Source organism: Tamandua tetradactyla, chromosome 10 (genome assembly GCF_023851605.1).
Source record: "Tamandua tetradactyla isolate mTamTet1 chromosome 10, mTamTet1.pri, whole genome shotgun sequence".
Lineage (NCBI taxonomy): Eukaryota > Metazoa > Chordata > Mammalia > Pilosa > Myrmecophagidae > Tamandua > Tamandua tetradactyla.
In genome coordinates this window covers 21,539,288-21,555,821 of record NC_135336.1, presented here as the reverse complement: position 1 = coordinate 21,555,821, position 16,534 = coordinate 21,539,288, and the positions used below count along the sequence as shown (strand labels likewise).

Sequence of the window (16,534 nt, the reverse complement as noted above, 5' to 3'; positions counted from 1 at the left end):
TCAGTTGCAAACAGAGCCCTCCCCATACCAGAGCTGTCAGGCATTAGCTCAGGTTAGGACTGCTCTGAGGAGCCACAGGCAGTGGTGCCATCAGGGACCCTGCAGACATACGCCAAGATCTGAACATGCGTCACAAGGACCCGATTCCTACCCCTCCCTGCAGTAATGGGACATGTGCACAAAGTCCCTGACGGGGGCACCGATCCTGTGAGTGATCAGGGAACAGAGGCTGGGTCTTCCAGGCTATGGGCTACGAGCAGCCATCAACAAGACTAAGGCTCTAGGAGCTGAAAGCAGACCTAGTACAGAGGCCCCTTCTTTCCCGACCCCTGCCCTCATTTACCTTCTTGGTGGAGGATGATGAACTTGGTGGTCTTAAGTGTCTTTCCATTCAGCGTCCAGCTGATGATGGCCGGGGGGTCAGAGAGCACCTGGCACTGGAGCAGCAGCTTCTTACCCTCTGCCACATGGACATCTTGTAGCTTCTCCTTGAATACTGGGGCTGTTCCTTGGCTCTCTGATATTTTTTCGTTATCTGTAGCCCCTGCATGAACCTTCTTGCAGTGCACATCATTCTTAACCTCCTTCTTCAGTTCTTCTTTCCCACCTGGTTTCAGGGTCTCAGCAGGCTTGGCGTTGCTCAGGGGTTTTAGGGTCTCAGCAGGCTTGGCATTACCCAGGGGTTTTAGGCTTTCGGCAAGTTTGGCATTGTTTACGGGCTTCAAGGTCTCGGCGGGCTTGGCATTGCCTACGGGCTTTAGGGTCTCAGCAGGTTTAGCACTGTCCAGGGGTTTTAGGGTCTCGGCAAGTTTGGCATTGTTCACGGGCTTCAAGGTCTCAGCAGGCCTGGTACTGCCCAGGGATTTCAGGGGCTCGGCAGGCTTGGCATTGCCCACGGGCTTCAGGGTCTCGGCAGGTTTAGCACAGCCCAGGGGTTTTAGGGTCTCGGCAGGCTTGGCATTGCCTACGGGCTTCAGAGTCTCGGCAGGTTTAGCACAGCCCAGGGATTTCAGGGGCTCGGCAGGCTTGGCATTGCCCACGGGCTTCAGGGTCTCGGCAGGTTTAGCACAGCCCAGGGGTTTTAGGGTCTCGGCAGGCTTGGCATTGCCTACGGGCTTCAGGGTCTCGGCAGGTTTAGCACTGCCCAGGGGTTTTAGGGTCTCGGCAGGCTTGGCATTGCCCATGGGCTTGGGGCTTTCCACTGCCTTGGCATTCAAGGCTTCAGCACTGTTGCTTCCATTCTCTGCTGGTAATTTCTTTTTGCTGCCCAGCACTGAACGAAAATCCGGGGTGGCAGGCTTTGGAGGCGGCACTTTCTCAGGCACTGGGGTCTTGGGAGTCCCCTTCTTCGCCAGGACAGAGCGGAAGTCAACCTGCTGGGGGCTGTGCCCCTTTCTCTCTTCCTCTGACACAGTCTTTGGCTTCACTTGCCGCTGTAGGTTGGCGCGGAAATCCATCTGCTCAGCCGGGATCTCCTTCAGGTCGTCTTCTGACACCGTCTTGGTACTCACCTTCTTCCCCAGGAGCTCACGGAAGTCCAGCTGCTCCACGGCCTGCTGGCGAATGGCCTCCTCGGTATGCTGCCGCGTCTCCACACGCCTCTTCAGCACCCCACGCACGCCCTCACCTTCTTCTTCCTCCTCGGGCCAATCCTGCCCTCTCGCTGGCCAGCTGGGTCTCAGGGTCCCATGGCGGTCACCACCACCACCATCAACACCAACTCCTCTGCCAGAGAGGGCCTCACAGCTGGTAGGCTCCCTCCCCCTGCAACCAGTGAAAGGAAAAAGGAAAGTAGCAGGAGGAAAAGGGGCCGGTTAAGAAAGAAACGTCAGGGGAGAGCAAATCCCTGAGGGTGGGAGGGTAAAGAGGAGGGGGGAGAGGAGGTGGGGGCCGGCCAGGCTGTGTTTATAGAAGGGAACATTGGTGAGAGGAGCTCACTTGCTTAGTTGGTTTATTACATCGGTAATGACTTCAGTAGCCTTATAAGGGTGTGTGCAAAAAAAAAAAAAATTCAGCCCCATCCCTCCCCTGCCCTCCCTGTTTCCCTTCCAATCTCTCACTCTTGGCTCTGACAGCCTCAGCTGGAGGATACAAACAATCTGGGGCTGTTCAGTGGGATTTACTGGGCCGGGAGGAAGCAGTGTGGCCAGCACCAAGATGGTTGTGGGAGGGGGATGGAAGGGGTCTACTCCGGCACGCTGGGGGCACTCACCGCAGGGGGGCTCTGACAGGACTGCTCTGTAGCATCAGTGACACCTGGCAGCTGCATTCACCAACCCGGTTCCTGAAGAATTCAAGGGATCAGTACAGGTCAAGAGGTTCTCTGGGCCCAGGAACTGCTCGGCCAGAGCTGCAAGGAGGGCAAGGCGCACACAGACCTGGGCGTGGGTTGACTACTAGCCAGGGAGGGTGGAGGTCACAGGCTTAGCTGTGACCCCAACACTTCCATTCCAGGCTCAAAATGAGGGCAGGGCCCTCTCTCATCCTTTGGTCACCCTTTGTTTTCCAAGCTTTTATTTAAAAAGAAAAGGAAAAAAAAAAAAACTTCTGGATAATAGCTAAGATAGGCACCAAGAGTGGAATATTTTATCCTATGCTATTATATAGCATAATATTATTTTTTGTTATAATTATAGCATGTATTTTATATTGTATAATACAGTATACTATATGAACATTTGTAAACAAATAAGGAAAAGGAAAAGGAAGACCATCTCGCTGGGGACTACATGGAGCTGGTCTTTCTGTCCCGTTCCCATCTTTCTGTCTAGTTCCTTGGGTCAGAATTCATGCTTGCCAAACGCAAGAGTACCGCCTTCCTCTTCCTCACAGCATACCCCAAAGGCTGCTTCCCCTTCTCCTGCTCATGAAATGATGCCCCCATCCACCCCTCACCCCTGTCCATCTGTTGATGACCTTAGATCAGAACTTTCTGTATTAAAAAACCTAATAGCTGCCTTCCTACATAGCTGACCCTTTTCCTTCTTCCTTAGGAGGGGAGCGCCCCAGATTCCTCACACCTGTGAAGTCCGCTGCTAACCCCGCCCCGTCTCCCGACAGTGCAGGACCAGCTCGGGGGAGGCTGCTGCAGGGCTCGGCCCCTCACGGCTGCCACCTGGTGGCGTTTCTGAGCGCCAACCAAACCGGGAATGGGGCGGGGGGGGAGCGAGGAGGGTGTCTGAGAGCCACGGGCTGGTCCAGATAATGAGGACTGCTTCTAAACCCCATAGTCCAGCTAAGACAACTTTCACACCCACTGACTTTCTTGCTCCTTACCAAGCCCCAGGGAAGTATAGAGATTATGATATCCATCTTAGAGCTAGGGAGAGGAGGCCAAGGAGTTTCTGTGAGGCAGTGCTGGGACTCTCAGGGTTCCTAGATGGTGGCATGTCTTACTAGTCCTGCAGGGGTCGGTGCATAACTCAGATCCAAACAGAGACGTGCCAAACTCAGGGATGGGCTCTTTACATGCTCCATCTCGTGTAGTCTCACAACCCTGTGAAGTAAGGGTCAGCACCATTTTTATAGGAAAGATAAGTTAGGCATATAAGGGTTTGGGTAATTTTGCTGAACTCGCCCAGCTGCAACTAGTGGGGAAAAGAGTTGTGACTTGGGTCTATGTGAATACAAGTCCTGTGATCTTCCCAGATCATTGTCTAGTGCCCCTCAGTACCAATCTATCCTGGGATAAGTGTGTGTATTTGTGTGTGCTGTGTGTTTATGTACATATCAAGCACATGCATGTATGCACATGCACATAGCAGCCCCCCATGCACATCCATGTTTCAGAATTAACGTGTGAGTCACACCCACATGAACAGGCATATGAGCATGTATTTGTGTACACTGTACCAATGTGGTATCTACTTCCCTTTGCCTGGCCTCCTTCCCTTGAAGGGTCAACTCCAGGTGAGACACTGGCAGCCCACTCTGGCAAATGATTCTCAGGGGTGCTGGGGGTTGCTGTTCACCCTGGGCCCTGGGCCCATCTGAAGCAAGGAGAGGTTGGTTTTTGCTGCCCACCTCTCACCTAATGGCATCCCCTTCTTTGTCCCTCTCCTCAGTCCCTCCTGCTGCCCCAGGCTGGGCCAACGCAGATGCCATCCCAGCCACCTTGGCTCTCTTACTCCTCAATGCTCACCCTCTCAGAGGGCGTCAATTCAAGGTTCAGAGGGGCCTCCTGACTGGGGGACTTTACGGCCCAAGTGCTCTTTTGCTCAAACAGCAACTGGAAGCTTCCTAAGTGCCAGGCTCTATGAAGGTTGGGACTCAAAGCACTTTGAGAACCCACAAAAGTTTATGAGACTTAGGTAAATTTGTAGAATATTCATGGGGGTGAGGTCCCCAGCCTGCACGCCGCTTCTGCTGGGCCAGGCACCACAATACTGGGGATGGTGAGGAGCAGGAGGACAGGATGTATAAGGGCTGTGTTTTCCTGGTAGCCCTTTCCAACATCTCCTCAGCTCAGTTCCCTCCTGTCACGAGTAGAACACAGCCCAGATGCAAAAATCAGGAGTCAACACTGCCCAGATGGCACTGCTTTATGCCAGCCAACCCGTCAGAGGCTTTAAAAGGTGGAGAGCCACGTCCCTTGAGCTGGAATCAGCTCTAGCTTCCCTTGGGGGAAGCTGGGAAGACCTTCTATTGTTTTTCATTACCTGCCTTCAAGGAAGTGCATATGGAAAAGCCCCTCAAGGTCTCCTGTTCAACCTACCCCAAGGCCTCAACCTGAACCATCCCTAGCAGTCAGAGAAGGCAGAACAAAGGTAAAGAACCTGGGATACAGGGCCTCGCTAATTCAGTGGCTCATTCCTTGAAGGGTGATCAGGAGGCAACTATTTCTATGGCCATAAAATGAGATCTCCCGTAGGCCTTAAAGGTCATCATAGGTTCACTTAGAGCCTACTAAAATCTGGGACCCACTGCCAGACAACCTAATCAGCCACAACTGCCTCTTGGGACCATCTTTGGCATTTGCATATACCTAGTTACAAAATCAAGCCTGAGGCTTAGGCTGAGTGGGCTGCCCCAACCTCTCCTGCCCCCTGAGTGCCACAGAGACTATGCAGCCATCACCCTATAAGCTACACCTTTTATAACCTAACAGAGCCCTCTTTGTCCCAGCTTCCCAAGCTCTGAATAAGAAGCCCACTCTTCGGTTACAAAGCCTTGGACCCCGTCCCACTCTGAATCATCCAATTCTGGAATGGATTTTACATGCAAAATTAGTTTAAAGAGCAAATATATTGGCAAGTATCAACTGTTCAAATATTTCAGATGGAATTTGAAGCTGACTTTTTGATGTTTCTCCTTTGGATAAAGGAGACAAGAGCTAATGGAGGGCTGGTAAAAACTACCCACCCACACTACTCCACAACCTTAGCAGAGACAGACAGAGCTTGCCCCCCCGCCACCCCCGAACAGTCATCCTCCCTGAAAGGCATTCTGCCTCAGGTCTGGGTCTGATTTCTGTCAGAATGAGAACAGCAGCGGGAAACAAGGGTCCTCATAGGCCCCAGAACTTTCCACTGACTTACTCCTTCTCAGTTGGAGACAAAGCCAAGGACAGGGCAACAACCTCCCCAAGGAATGAAGAGGCTGGACTTAGGGGAGGAAAAAGAAGCAAGGGCTGCCTGGGTGGAGAATCCAGTGAGATATCCCAGGTTCCCCAAGTTCTCAGTGTATCTGAGAGAGAGGCTCGCCAGGCAGGGCCACAAGGAATGGAAGGGCATCTTATGTAAGTCAAAAGACGAAGGTTCTAACCTGGGTTCTGCTGCCAGCCTTTGGGTGGTCAGGAGCAAATCTGTGACCTTGAGACCTTGGTTTCCCTATTATCGAATGAGGAAGAGACTAGATAACTTCTGAAGTCCCTTCCAGCTAGGACAGTCTATGTTTTATGACTGTCCGCAGCTGGCCACAGACAGTCTGCCTGCCGACCTCCCAGTGCAACCCTCCACTTTGGTCTGGCACACTTCCCACAGCCCTGTGCTCTGCTCTTCCCCGTCCTTTCTACTCAGCCTAGCCAACATTTCCTCAATAGCCAAACCTTTTATCATTTGTAAAGACTCAGCCTTTCTTTTTTCCTCAAAATCCCACTAGAAGCTCATCTTCTCTAGGATGTCTGTGTTTTTTTTTTTAAACTTTTTTTATTAATAAAAAAAATTAACAAACAAAACATTTAGATATCATTCCATTCTACATATACAATCAGTAATTCTTAATATCATCACATAGTTGCATAGTCATCATTTCTTAGTACATTTGCATCGATTTAGAAAAAGAAATAAAAAGACAACAGAAAAAGAAATAAAATGATAATAAAGAAAAAAAAAGACTATACATACCATACCCCTTACCCCTCGCTTTCATTTACCACTATTTCAAACTGAATTTATTTTAACATTTGTTAGGATGTCTGTCTTGATTAATGTGAGAATGGTCTCAAAGAACTACTTCATCCATGTAGACAAGCAAGTATTTTCTCAGATAATCAACTTTCATTACTTGTGCTAGCCTATAGGAGTAAGAGTATATATATTCTGCCTACTTTGGAGGTATCTGCCTTCCAGAAAATACTGGTCAGGCATAAGGCAAAGGCAGTTACCTGTTCTGAGCGTACTGCTAACAGTAAAAGGATGACTGGTCATCCCATCAGCTGATCACAGACATGTCACTGACTCAGCTGAGATCCACTGAGCCTTGCCCAGATCAGTAGAACTGTATAACCAATCTGTAGATGCCAAAGAAATGGCTATTTTTAAAGCCATTCAGTGTTGAAATGCTTCCTTATGCAGCAGAAGCTAACTGATACAAGAATAAAGTACATCCCCAGTAAGGACCCAAGTGGGTGGTATGCATACAGGCGTTTGCAATTATTGTAGGAACAAGGCTCCATCATGGAGCCTATCTGTATCCAGTGTACTCAATGTGATAGGCTGGGTACAGGGAAAGGAGAACAAGCCTCTGCAAAATAGCCAGGCAACTGAGCCAGGGCAGGCCCCAACCATTCCATTTGCAAGGTCAAGATGCAGACAAGTACTTTTCTTCAATGTTCACACCAAGCCTAGGCCCAGGGCAGGCATTCTGTCTCCATCAGCCCAAGGTCAGCAGGGAATTTTAAGAATTAGAGTGTTTTAAGGAGGGAATAACATTTCTGGATCACAGTCATTTAGCAAATATTTTCCAAATGCTTGCTGTGGACCCAACACTGTTCTAGGCACTGGGAATATAACAGTGTGCCTTCTTGAGGCTCACCTTTCCATGTAACTTAAAAAAGGTGACGAAAATAATGAATGGGGATACTTAATCTCCCTGTGGTAGTTTTAAAGTATTGATAAATTCTTTGATTTAAGTTCTTCAAGAGGAAGAACTTGATTTCCCTTCCTCCTGAGTGGGGGCTACACCTAGGGACTCACTTCTAAATAACTGAATATGGTAGAAGTAATGGTGGGTGACTTCCAAGGGACGATCTTAAAAGACATTGCCGCTTCTAACTTATTCTCTCTCTTGGGCCACATTCTGGGGGAAGCCATCTACCACGTCTGAAGGACACTCAAGCAGCCCTGCAGTGTGGTGCACATGGCACGTATCTGAGCCTCCTGCCAACAGCCATGTAAGTGAGCTGTCTTGGAAGCAGATCCACCAGCCTCAGTCACACTCTCAGATGACTGCAACCTCATGTGAATCTCTAAGCCAACATCATCCAGCTAAGTTCTTCCAAATTCTTTATCCACAGAAACTGTGAGATAATAAATGTTCTTTGTTTAAGCTGTTAAATTTCAGGGTTAATTTGTCATGCAGCAATAGATTACTAATATACTCCCTCTATTCTCCTCCCGTTCCAGTTTTAATCCATTCCTCCCTCCTCCATATTCTCCATACAACAAATAATGAGCGAACAAAACCTGAGATGAAATAAGGCAGAGGACTCGGGGGGACCTGAGCTCAGAAGGAAAGGTTCTCAACAAATGTCTGTCGTGCTGAAGTAGAACAAACAGAAACTTGTCAGCAAGACCAGAACTGCAATTCCTTCACCCTGAGGCCCAAACCCCACATTAGTTTGTGCGTCTTCTGACTTCCCAGATTAGGAGAGCTGAGAATCTGGGGGTAGGGCCTAAGGGAGGTTGGCAGGGCAGACTCACTTGAGCAGGATCTCATACTGGCCAGCGTGCCAGGGCTGCACACTTTTCAGAACCAGGGTGAACACGTCCTCATTCTGCAGCACCTCAAAGTGGCCTGCGTCTTTGGAGAGGGCTCTGCCATCCCGGAGCCAGTGCACGGTGGGGAAGGGGTCACCAGCAATGGCACAAGAGATGAGGACGTTCTGGCCCAGGGTGGCTGTCACGGAGCGAGGCTTGCTAATGAACCAGGGCTGGGTGCCATCCTGGGGCTCTGGAAATTGGCAAAGGGTAGTGTTAGAGAGAGATGCCTTCTATAGACGGCATCTATTGGTGTCGGGTGGAACAGTGCAGGTTGCCCAGATCACAGCTTGTCCAGAAATCCCTTCTGTTGGGCACACAAATACAGCACATCTTTCTGGTTGAAGTCAGTTTTGGTTATATTCTCAGAAAATAATATTAACGTGAATTTGGGTATCTAAGGGAAGGAGAGGTAGCCCAGAAGATACAAGGGGCACTCGGCTTGGCTTTAATGATCCATGTCAGATCTGTATAATTAAGAGTTGTCACTTGCTTTATATGTATTTAAGGCTTCTCTTAAATATAAATTCTCTAAAGGCAAGAACCTAATAAGCCTGTCATTCAACTCAGAATGCTATTGTCAAATTGTTGGAAGTATTACAAGATTGCTCTCAGTGCTCTCTATAGCTTGTAATCCAGACAGCAGGGACAGGCAGGGAAAGGCAGCCCCACTCAGCCTGCACTTGAGATGTAGGGTAGGAAGCTGGCCTCTGGGGCTGGGATGGGACTCGGGGAGCAGAGGGTCCACAATGGGAACAAAGCAAGCTCCTATGGTTTCCTCACCTCAGACAGGCCACGTGGGTGCCATCCCCTTCCCCACCCCCTACCACTGTCTGCCTCACCTTGCACAGTGAGCACGGCCTGGGTACGGGCCTCTCCAGCACTGTTCCAGGCCTCGCAGGTGTAGGTGCCCATGTCCTCTGGGAACACCTCCTGGATACAAAGGCTGTGCTGAGTGCCCCTCTGTTCAAAGTGGAAGTCCTCCGACTCCTGGATCTCATTCCCATTGTGAAGCCAGATGACCTCAGGCAGTGGATTCCCTGAACAAGAAGGTGGGTGTGAAAGGGGAAGGGGGACTAGTCAGGGGGTTATTTCCCTGGGCATATGGCAACTCTGCACCTAATCATACTGTAATACTGTGCTAATGGTAACGCAAGCCACTCCTTGCCAATTTTCACTAAAGCACATACTCAGGTAATATTTCACTTTGTATCCACACCAATGTCATCCCAGGTGCAGATGGAGATCAGCTTCACAGGGTTTCCAAACACTGCCCAGGGGGATGGCATTGTCAGTTTTTACCGTTCTACTTTGCTGGACAGTTTCTAGGAATTTGCTGGGGTGTAAAACAATGGGTTCCCTCCTAGGTAAGAGCTGGGCAATTGTGCTCTGTTTACAGAGGAGCCACGAAGAGAGAAGTGAGAACTTGGGAAGACACTCTTGTAATGGGCTCCAAGGGGAGGCCACCAAGAGCAGGCTCAGGAGAGGCTCAAGGAGAGGAGACGGCCCTCCGTCTCCCGTGGGTTAGACATCACATGGGAAGGCCAGAGCACCTCCCATGTCTTTCCACTCAAGGGCCTGAGAGCAGCATGTTTGCTGCAGTGTTTCCTTCTCCCGCTGTGGAGGGGGAAGGGGAGTGAGTACTCTCCCTGAGACTGTCATGGGATTGCCTCCAGGCTGCAGGAGCAGGAAGTTCATCCCAGGATCTCTAAAAGGGAGAGCCCATGGGTTCTCCCACATCTCATCTTTAGGGCTCCTACAGCTCAAGGGAACTAAAAAATTAGGCAAGTAACCTTCAGGCTATCAGAGGAACTGACTGGTGGTCAATAAAATTTATGCAATTAAGACCAAACTATGGGTGCCCCCGGTCACGATAACTCCTTGTCAGAAGATTTCCTTGGCTTCTTTTCCTCACTTCTAACAAGGCTTGTTATATTTCAGACTGGCATGCTAACCACATGCTCTTGTAACCTCCATCTCTGTTTCAGAAGGCTGCTCTGTCTTTTCACCTAAAAATTTAGATAGGGCAACTGAGAATGTCTTCCGAGAGTAAGGAAGTTCTCACATAATCTGGCTTTGCACCAGGCTTCAAAACCATCCAGCTACTTTGGCCATACTGTTTTCAAATTAATCCCTGTCCCCTTTAAACATGGCCATCTTCTTTTCCTGAACATTTAGTCTTGAATCCAGAGAATCCTACCCAGAGAAGGCAGAAAAGAGAGGCCAAGAGGCCTCCACCGTTTTGGGTCCGCTGCGTGATAGTTTCATGCGGATTTTCTGGTGGATCAATGATCTCAGCAGTTCTTGGGGAGCACTGCCCATCTTACAAGCATGATTATCTTCACATATATTCTGAGGAAAGAGATGCAGAGACAGACCTGACACTTGAACTGTCATGGTGACTTGGCTTCCGTCCATGACTTTGTGATCAGAGAGGCCTTGCACGAAGGTGGGTGCGATGGGCTTGCTGGGAGCCACAGGCAGAAAGTACTCACTCTTTCTGCCACTCTTCTTTTCTGTGTGGTAGACAACAGAATGTGGGTTGAGCATTCATTCATTCATTCATTCAACAAAAACGGACTAAATGACTACCTGGTACATTTCATTGTCGAAGCTCAGGTTCCCACCAGAAGCTGACTGCTAGCAGAGAAAGTGTTCTGGGTGCCCAGGAAATCATTAGAAACAAGAAGTGCCTTGTTTCTCTGCTTGGCCTGCTATGCTGTTGCCTGATAACAGGGAATGAGCAAACACACCTCTGGAGAGCCATGTCCACTCTAGGTTCTCTTCCCTTAGGAGAACTTCAAGGAGGAGAAGCTGACACTTGGCATCTTATGAGACTTTTTTTTTCCTTAAATTTTATTTACTTTATTGAATAAGCAGTACAGCACATGGCACAAAACCCACAAGTGCCAAACTGTATATGTAAAGTCTCCTTTCCACCCCTGTCCCCCCATCAGCATCTCTTCCCAGAAGCTGAAAATTTTCAGTTTCTTGTTCATCTTGCAAGAGACGGTCTATGTGTATGATACACACATACAAACACATATATCCTTATGTTTTCTCCTTTATTCAAAAATGAAATAATTAAATAAAATGATAAAAAATGAAGTAAAACAATGATTAGCATCTTGCTTTTTGCTTCACATCATATCTCAGTGTCCCATAAAATAGAACTGAAGATCTTCCTCATTCTCTTCTACGACAGCTCGGTGCTCCATTGTATTCTTGTGAGAATTTAAGCACCGCAAGAAAGCTAAAAACACCACGCCCACTAGGATGGCTAGAATGAAAAAGGCTGGCCATCCCAAGTACTAGAGTCGAGGAGGGTGTGGGGCCACTGGAACTTGTATGCGCTGCTGATGGGAATGCAAAATGGTACGGACACTTATGAAAAGTATTTGGCAGTTTCTTAAAAAGTCAAAAGTATACTTACTTATATGATACAGTCATTCTTTTCCTGGGTATTTACCCAAGAGAAACAAAACCACATATACATAAAGACTTGTACACAAACATTATAGCATCTTATTCATAATAGCTCCAAACAGGAAACAACCCAAATGCCCATCTTCCGGTTGAACGGATAAACAGAATGTGACATAAGAACGAATAAACAGATTGCAACATAGTCATACAATGGAATACTACTCAACCACAAAAAGAATAAAACTATTGATAAATGCTACATCATGGATGAATCTCAAAATACTTATGCTGACTAAAGAAGCTAGACAAATAGAGTTCCTACTAGATGATTCCATTTATGTAAACTTTAAGAAACTGCAAAACATAGTGACAGAAAGCAGCGGATCAGTGGTTATCTGGAGAAGGGAGTTGGGGACTAGAGAGCAAAGAGGCATGAAGAAATATTTGGGGGTGATGGAGTCACCTTTAATTGTGGTGAATGTTTCCTGGGTGTCTACAAATATCAAAACTCATCATATTAAATAAATAGGTACAGTTTATTGTCCACCCATAATATCCCAATAAAAACTGGAAAAAAAAAAATCTCTCTGAGAGCTCAAAAGCACACTAATTAATCAAGGACAAAAACTAGAACAATCCTCTGGCAGCAGGGCTGGCCCACTCACTCCCCTACAGTCCACTGTGGGGGTGGATTAACAAACAGACTTTTCATCACGCTTGCAATCCTCCCTCAGGATGGGCTTTGAATCGGCTTCACCTGGGCCAAAGGGGAAGGGGTGAGTGGGTGGTCTCACTGCACACACAGGATCAGTGTTGGTGCAGGAGAAGCAGACACAGACACCCAGTCTGACACAAATGTGGCTTCTCCATTCAATAATTCCCTTTCCGTTTGTTTGTGTTTTGTTTGTTGTTGATATTGGTTTTTTTTGTGGTGTGGGGGGGGTAAGAACTGGGAAGTGCTAGGGTGTCTCTAACTAAAAGGGATTCCTGTATTTGGGGTTCTTACCAGCACATGGCCACAAAATCAGATGTTCTCCAGTAAGTCTGGGTCCATGGAGGATATTTCCAGAGTGCTTTTATATACCTGAGAAAGGTCTAACTCCAAATTTGCCACTGAATTTCTACTGTCACTGAAAACAAAATAGAGCCCACCGTAAAGTTCTCTTAGCCTGGCTTCTGGGACTGTGGAGGGGGAAAGATTGGGAGGGCCCAGAATGCTAGAGGAAACTCCCCCCAAAGCAGGTGCCGTCTGAAGGGCACGGAGAACAGGTGAGAGAGGGTAGCTTCCGTGGTGCACGCCCAGAAGAGAGGAGTCTCGGGGACCCTCCTGCTCCTCTCCCAGCTCAGGCTGGGCTGCCTTTGATGCAGGGCAGCCACAGGTCCCGGCAGAAGCTCCCAGGGGTGGGTGTGGGGAGCAGTATTGGTGATGCCTAGACCTCACTTCCCCGACTGGGCTGCAGTGGTCAGGAAAGCTGACTGCCTCGGGAGAGTTTAGGAATTTCCTGTCTTGCACAGACTGAGAAGACGGAGGACAAAGTGTTTTTGCCTCTCCAGAGTACTCCTTGTTCCTGCCTCTCTGCTACCTCAGCCGACTTCCAGAAGCTCCGTGCAAATGTGGCTTATTCCTAGGTGCTGTGGGAACATCAAAAGCTCTCAGCCCTCTCTCTTTCAAGCCAGTTGCCTTCTTCTGTTTGACCCCAACCCTCTCTCGGTTATTCCCACTGCTCCTGTTTCCTGGCCTGGAGCTTTGGACTAGAATCATATCTGCACCTCCCTCTCTTTGCAGCTCAGGAGCGTTTCTGGGTGGCCTGGGAACTATCTCCCTACCTCACAGCCCCCCGATTCCCTTGCAAGTCCGTGTGTCTGCCTGTGGCTGTGGAGTGGTAACCAGGCTGGAAATCTACCACTGGAGGTGGGGGCCTGGCCTGCACAAGTCACAGCCTCTCTCTGAAGCTCAGCTTCCTCAGCTATGAAGTTGAGTTAATAATAGTATCATCTGAGGCAAATGTGGCTAGGAATACAAATGTGTTGCTTAAAAATATCATGGGAGATATTGCAAAATAAATTGCAAATACACTTTTATTGCACCCCTCCAGGAGACAGGTAAGAGAGATAGTGGCTGCATTTGCGAGAACTGGCCCTTGGGCAGGGACTTGGTCCCAGTGTTTCCATTACCTCTGACCCTGCTCTTCCTTCCCCAAAGCCCTACAGCAAGAAAGGAGGGCAGAATGAAATGAACTGGTTCTCAGGCCTGCTGCTTGGGGTCAGAGTTCGCAGTTATATGAGACCTCCCCAGGAAGGGTGAGTCACATCGGACTAGAATGACCACGAACACGAACAGCTGAGCCATTCCCAATTCAACAGCCCCAAATTCTTCACTGGGCAAGAAAGCCAACCAGCCCTTCCTACAAACACACCCACACTGGGATTAAGGAGCCAGTGAGGATCTCAGTTTGGGAGCAAGTGGCTTCCTTTTGGGTAGCCCAAGGAAAGTAGCCCTACCTAGAATCCTGAAACCCTGGTCCCAACCCTACCACCCTGGTTACTGTTAGACCAGGCTTCAGAGCCAGTTACAGTCAGACCTGGGGCTTGTGTCCAGGCTTCCCATGGCATGTCCAAGATGAATTACCTAGGCTAGCCTCTTAATAATAGCTCTTAATAATATAAAATATATAATTATATAAATAATATGTAATAATAATATAAAATCTCCCTAAAACGCCCCCAAATCTTGCGATGATACTGTATTTTAAAATAATCGAGTTCCTATATACCCCTGACCTAGAGCTCCCTAATGTTATCACCTTAATTTACCATTAAACATCATTTGCTAGGCCAGTCTCTTCAAAGGAAACCATCTTCTCCAACAGTACCCACCGTGAGCTCTCCATGAGGACAAGTGTTTAATCAGTTGACCCATATCCTTGATTTTTAACACTAGAGAAAAACTGGAGCAGATGGAGATGAGCCAGCTAAAAAGGGCAGTGTGTGTGTGTGTGTGTGTGTGTGTGTGTGTGTGTGTGTGTGTATTTCACTTCATTTCAAAGCCAAGCAAATCATTCCGGGTCACCTGTGGCCTATAGACTATGTATCAATTTATGATCACTCTTGTACTGGCTGGTGTAAAATAAGAAAAGGTAGATAGGAATCTGGCATTCTTAGTTCAAGGATCCCTCTGTGTGATCCATCATTAGCTATGTGGCTCTGAAGTGAGTTCCTTAGCCTAAGCTTCTGTCTGTGTTCTCCCCCTGCAACTGCTGATAATGCATTACCTCTGCAGGGTTTTTAGATGACTAAAAGAAATAAAATATGTTAAACAGCCCAAAATATATCTGGCACATAATAAGTTTAAAAAATAACATTTTTTTTTTGCCTCTCCTAATCCAAGTGACAAATTCAATTTAATGATAACTACAATGAGAAAAGTCCCCAAGCCAGGAAACTCACATCTAACCAAGCAGATAGCTCAAAGGGAACTAACAGGTAGCAATTTCTCACAACATTCAGCACTTTGATTATAAAGCATTTTCACAGCTCACTGAGTGTTATCCTTGCTAGCCTCTGAGCTAACGGACAGATTTTGCCCCATTTCATAGCTGAGGGAGCTGAGGCTCAGAGAAGGAAGCAGGTCTGTCCTGAGATCCTGGCTGAAAGGGTGCCCAAGGATGAGGATGCAGCCTGCTGGCTCCTGGTCTGCACACTTTCCCTATGCTGGGCTGATATGGATGACAAAGACTGGTCACCCAAATTCTGCTGGGAGCTTTCCATCATCATTTGGGTTCATGCCCACAGTCACTATTACCCCAGAGATTTGCTTTGGGTTGTCCCTTAGCTTTCATCTGGCACAGTCCTGGATTGAGGCAGGGGTAGGAGGACGAGGGAGCGAGTGTGCCGGAAGGCCATTTCTCAGGGAGCCCGAGCCTTCCAGTCTAGGGGGCAGACACCCTCCACGAAACACAAACAGCCAGGGAGGGCTCACTGCGATTCAGGGGCAGATTCGCTACCCAGCGTGATCATATGCGGCCAGACTAAATGTACCCTGGGTTTTCCCTACAGCTGAGTTTCCTGCTGCTCTGCTGAGAACAGGCCCAGAGACGGTCTGCCTTCTGGAATCCAGAAAGAAGGGCAGATTTACTGGGCTAGGATTAAAACTTTTAGGGTGGTTGTTGCAGCCACATGATCTGTATTGCTCTGGCATTGGTATCGGCCAGTGGGCTCTGCATTTAATCACTCAGGTATTAATTAACTGACTAGCTATTGGGTATACCATACCCCTTGAGAGAAGGCAAAGGATTGGACCTGTCCTCCAATGGGGAAGACCAGACACTGAGACTAAAGCAAATTATTGACAAGTAATAATGATGCCATATAGACTAAAGCTGTTAATAGGACATGAGAAAGGAAGAATGGAGAGAGGAGAGAAGAGGAAGGGAAGGAGAGAGAGGGAGCATGGGGGAGGGAGGGAGGGAGAGAGAGAGAGAGAAAGAGAGGGAGACATCTCTTTCTGACCCTACTGACCCTCAGAGTTCTTCCTGTTGGAACATTACTGTATGCTTTTGACTCGCTGGATGCTGTTTTTGAAGACAGTTCCTAGTCATAAACTTTAATATTATATCCTTGTCCTGGTGAAGCAAAAGCATCAAACAAATAACTATCAGGATCCCAGAGTAGCAGAGTAAAAAGCACAGGTCAGAGTTCACAGAGGGCTGAAGCAGTTGGAGGCCCAGTCCTGCTGTTTAATAGCTGGGGTAAGTGGGCAACTAACTTAACCTATTTGAACATCAATTTTCTTTATCTGTAAAGTGGAATTAATTAAAAAGTGTGAAGTGAAGAAGTAAACAAAACTAGCTTTTCTAACCAATTAGACTTTTCTATCAAAATGATGTTTCTTATTTAAAACACTAATTCAA

At 48.0% G+C, this 16,534-nt stretch overlaps 1 protein-coding gene across 3 annotated transcripts in view; it reads right to left on the bottom strand.

Moving 5' to 3' along the window:
* The window catches only part of MYLK (myosin light chain kinase), a 318,148-nt gene that overhangs the window by 79,069 nt on the left and 222,545 nt on the right, over positions 1 to 16,534 (bottom strand). For all 3 annotated transcript variants that reach the window (XM_077118124.1, XM_077118122.1, XM_077118123.1), the window contains 5 exons: positions 10,577 to 10,714; positions 9,041 to 9,238; positions 8,142 to 8,391; positions 2,213 to 2,284; positions 344 to 1,764 (listed from right to left, as the gene is read on the bottom strand). In XM_077118124.1, the coding sequence (XP_076974239.1) occupies positions 344 to 1,764; positions 2,213 to 2,284; positions 8,142 to 8,391; positions 9,041 to 9,238; positions 10,577 to 10,714 (2,079 nt within the window). The remainder of the gene's footprint in view (positions 1 to 343; positions 1,765 to 2,212; positions 2,285 to 8,141; positions 8,392 to 9,040; positions 9,239 to 10,576; positions 10,715 to 16,534) is intronic.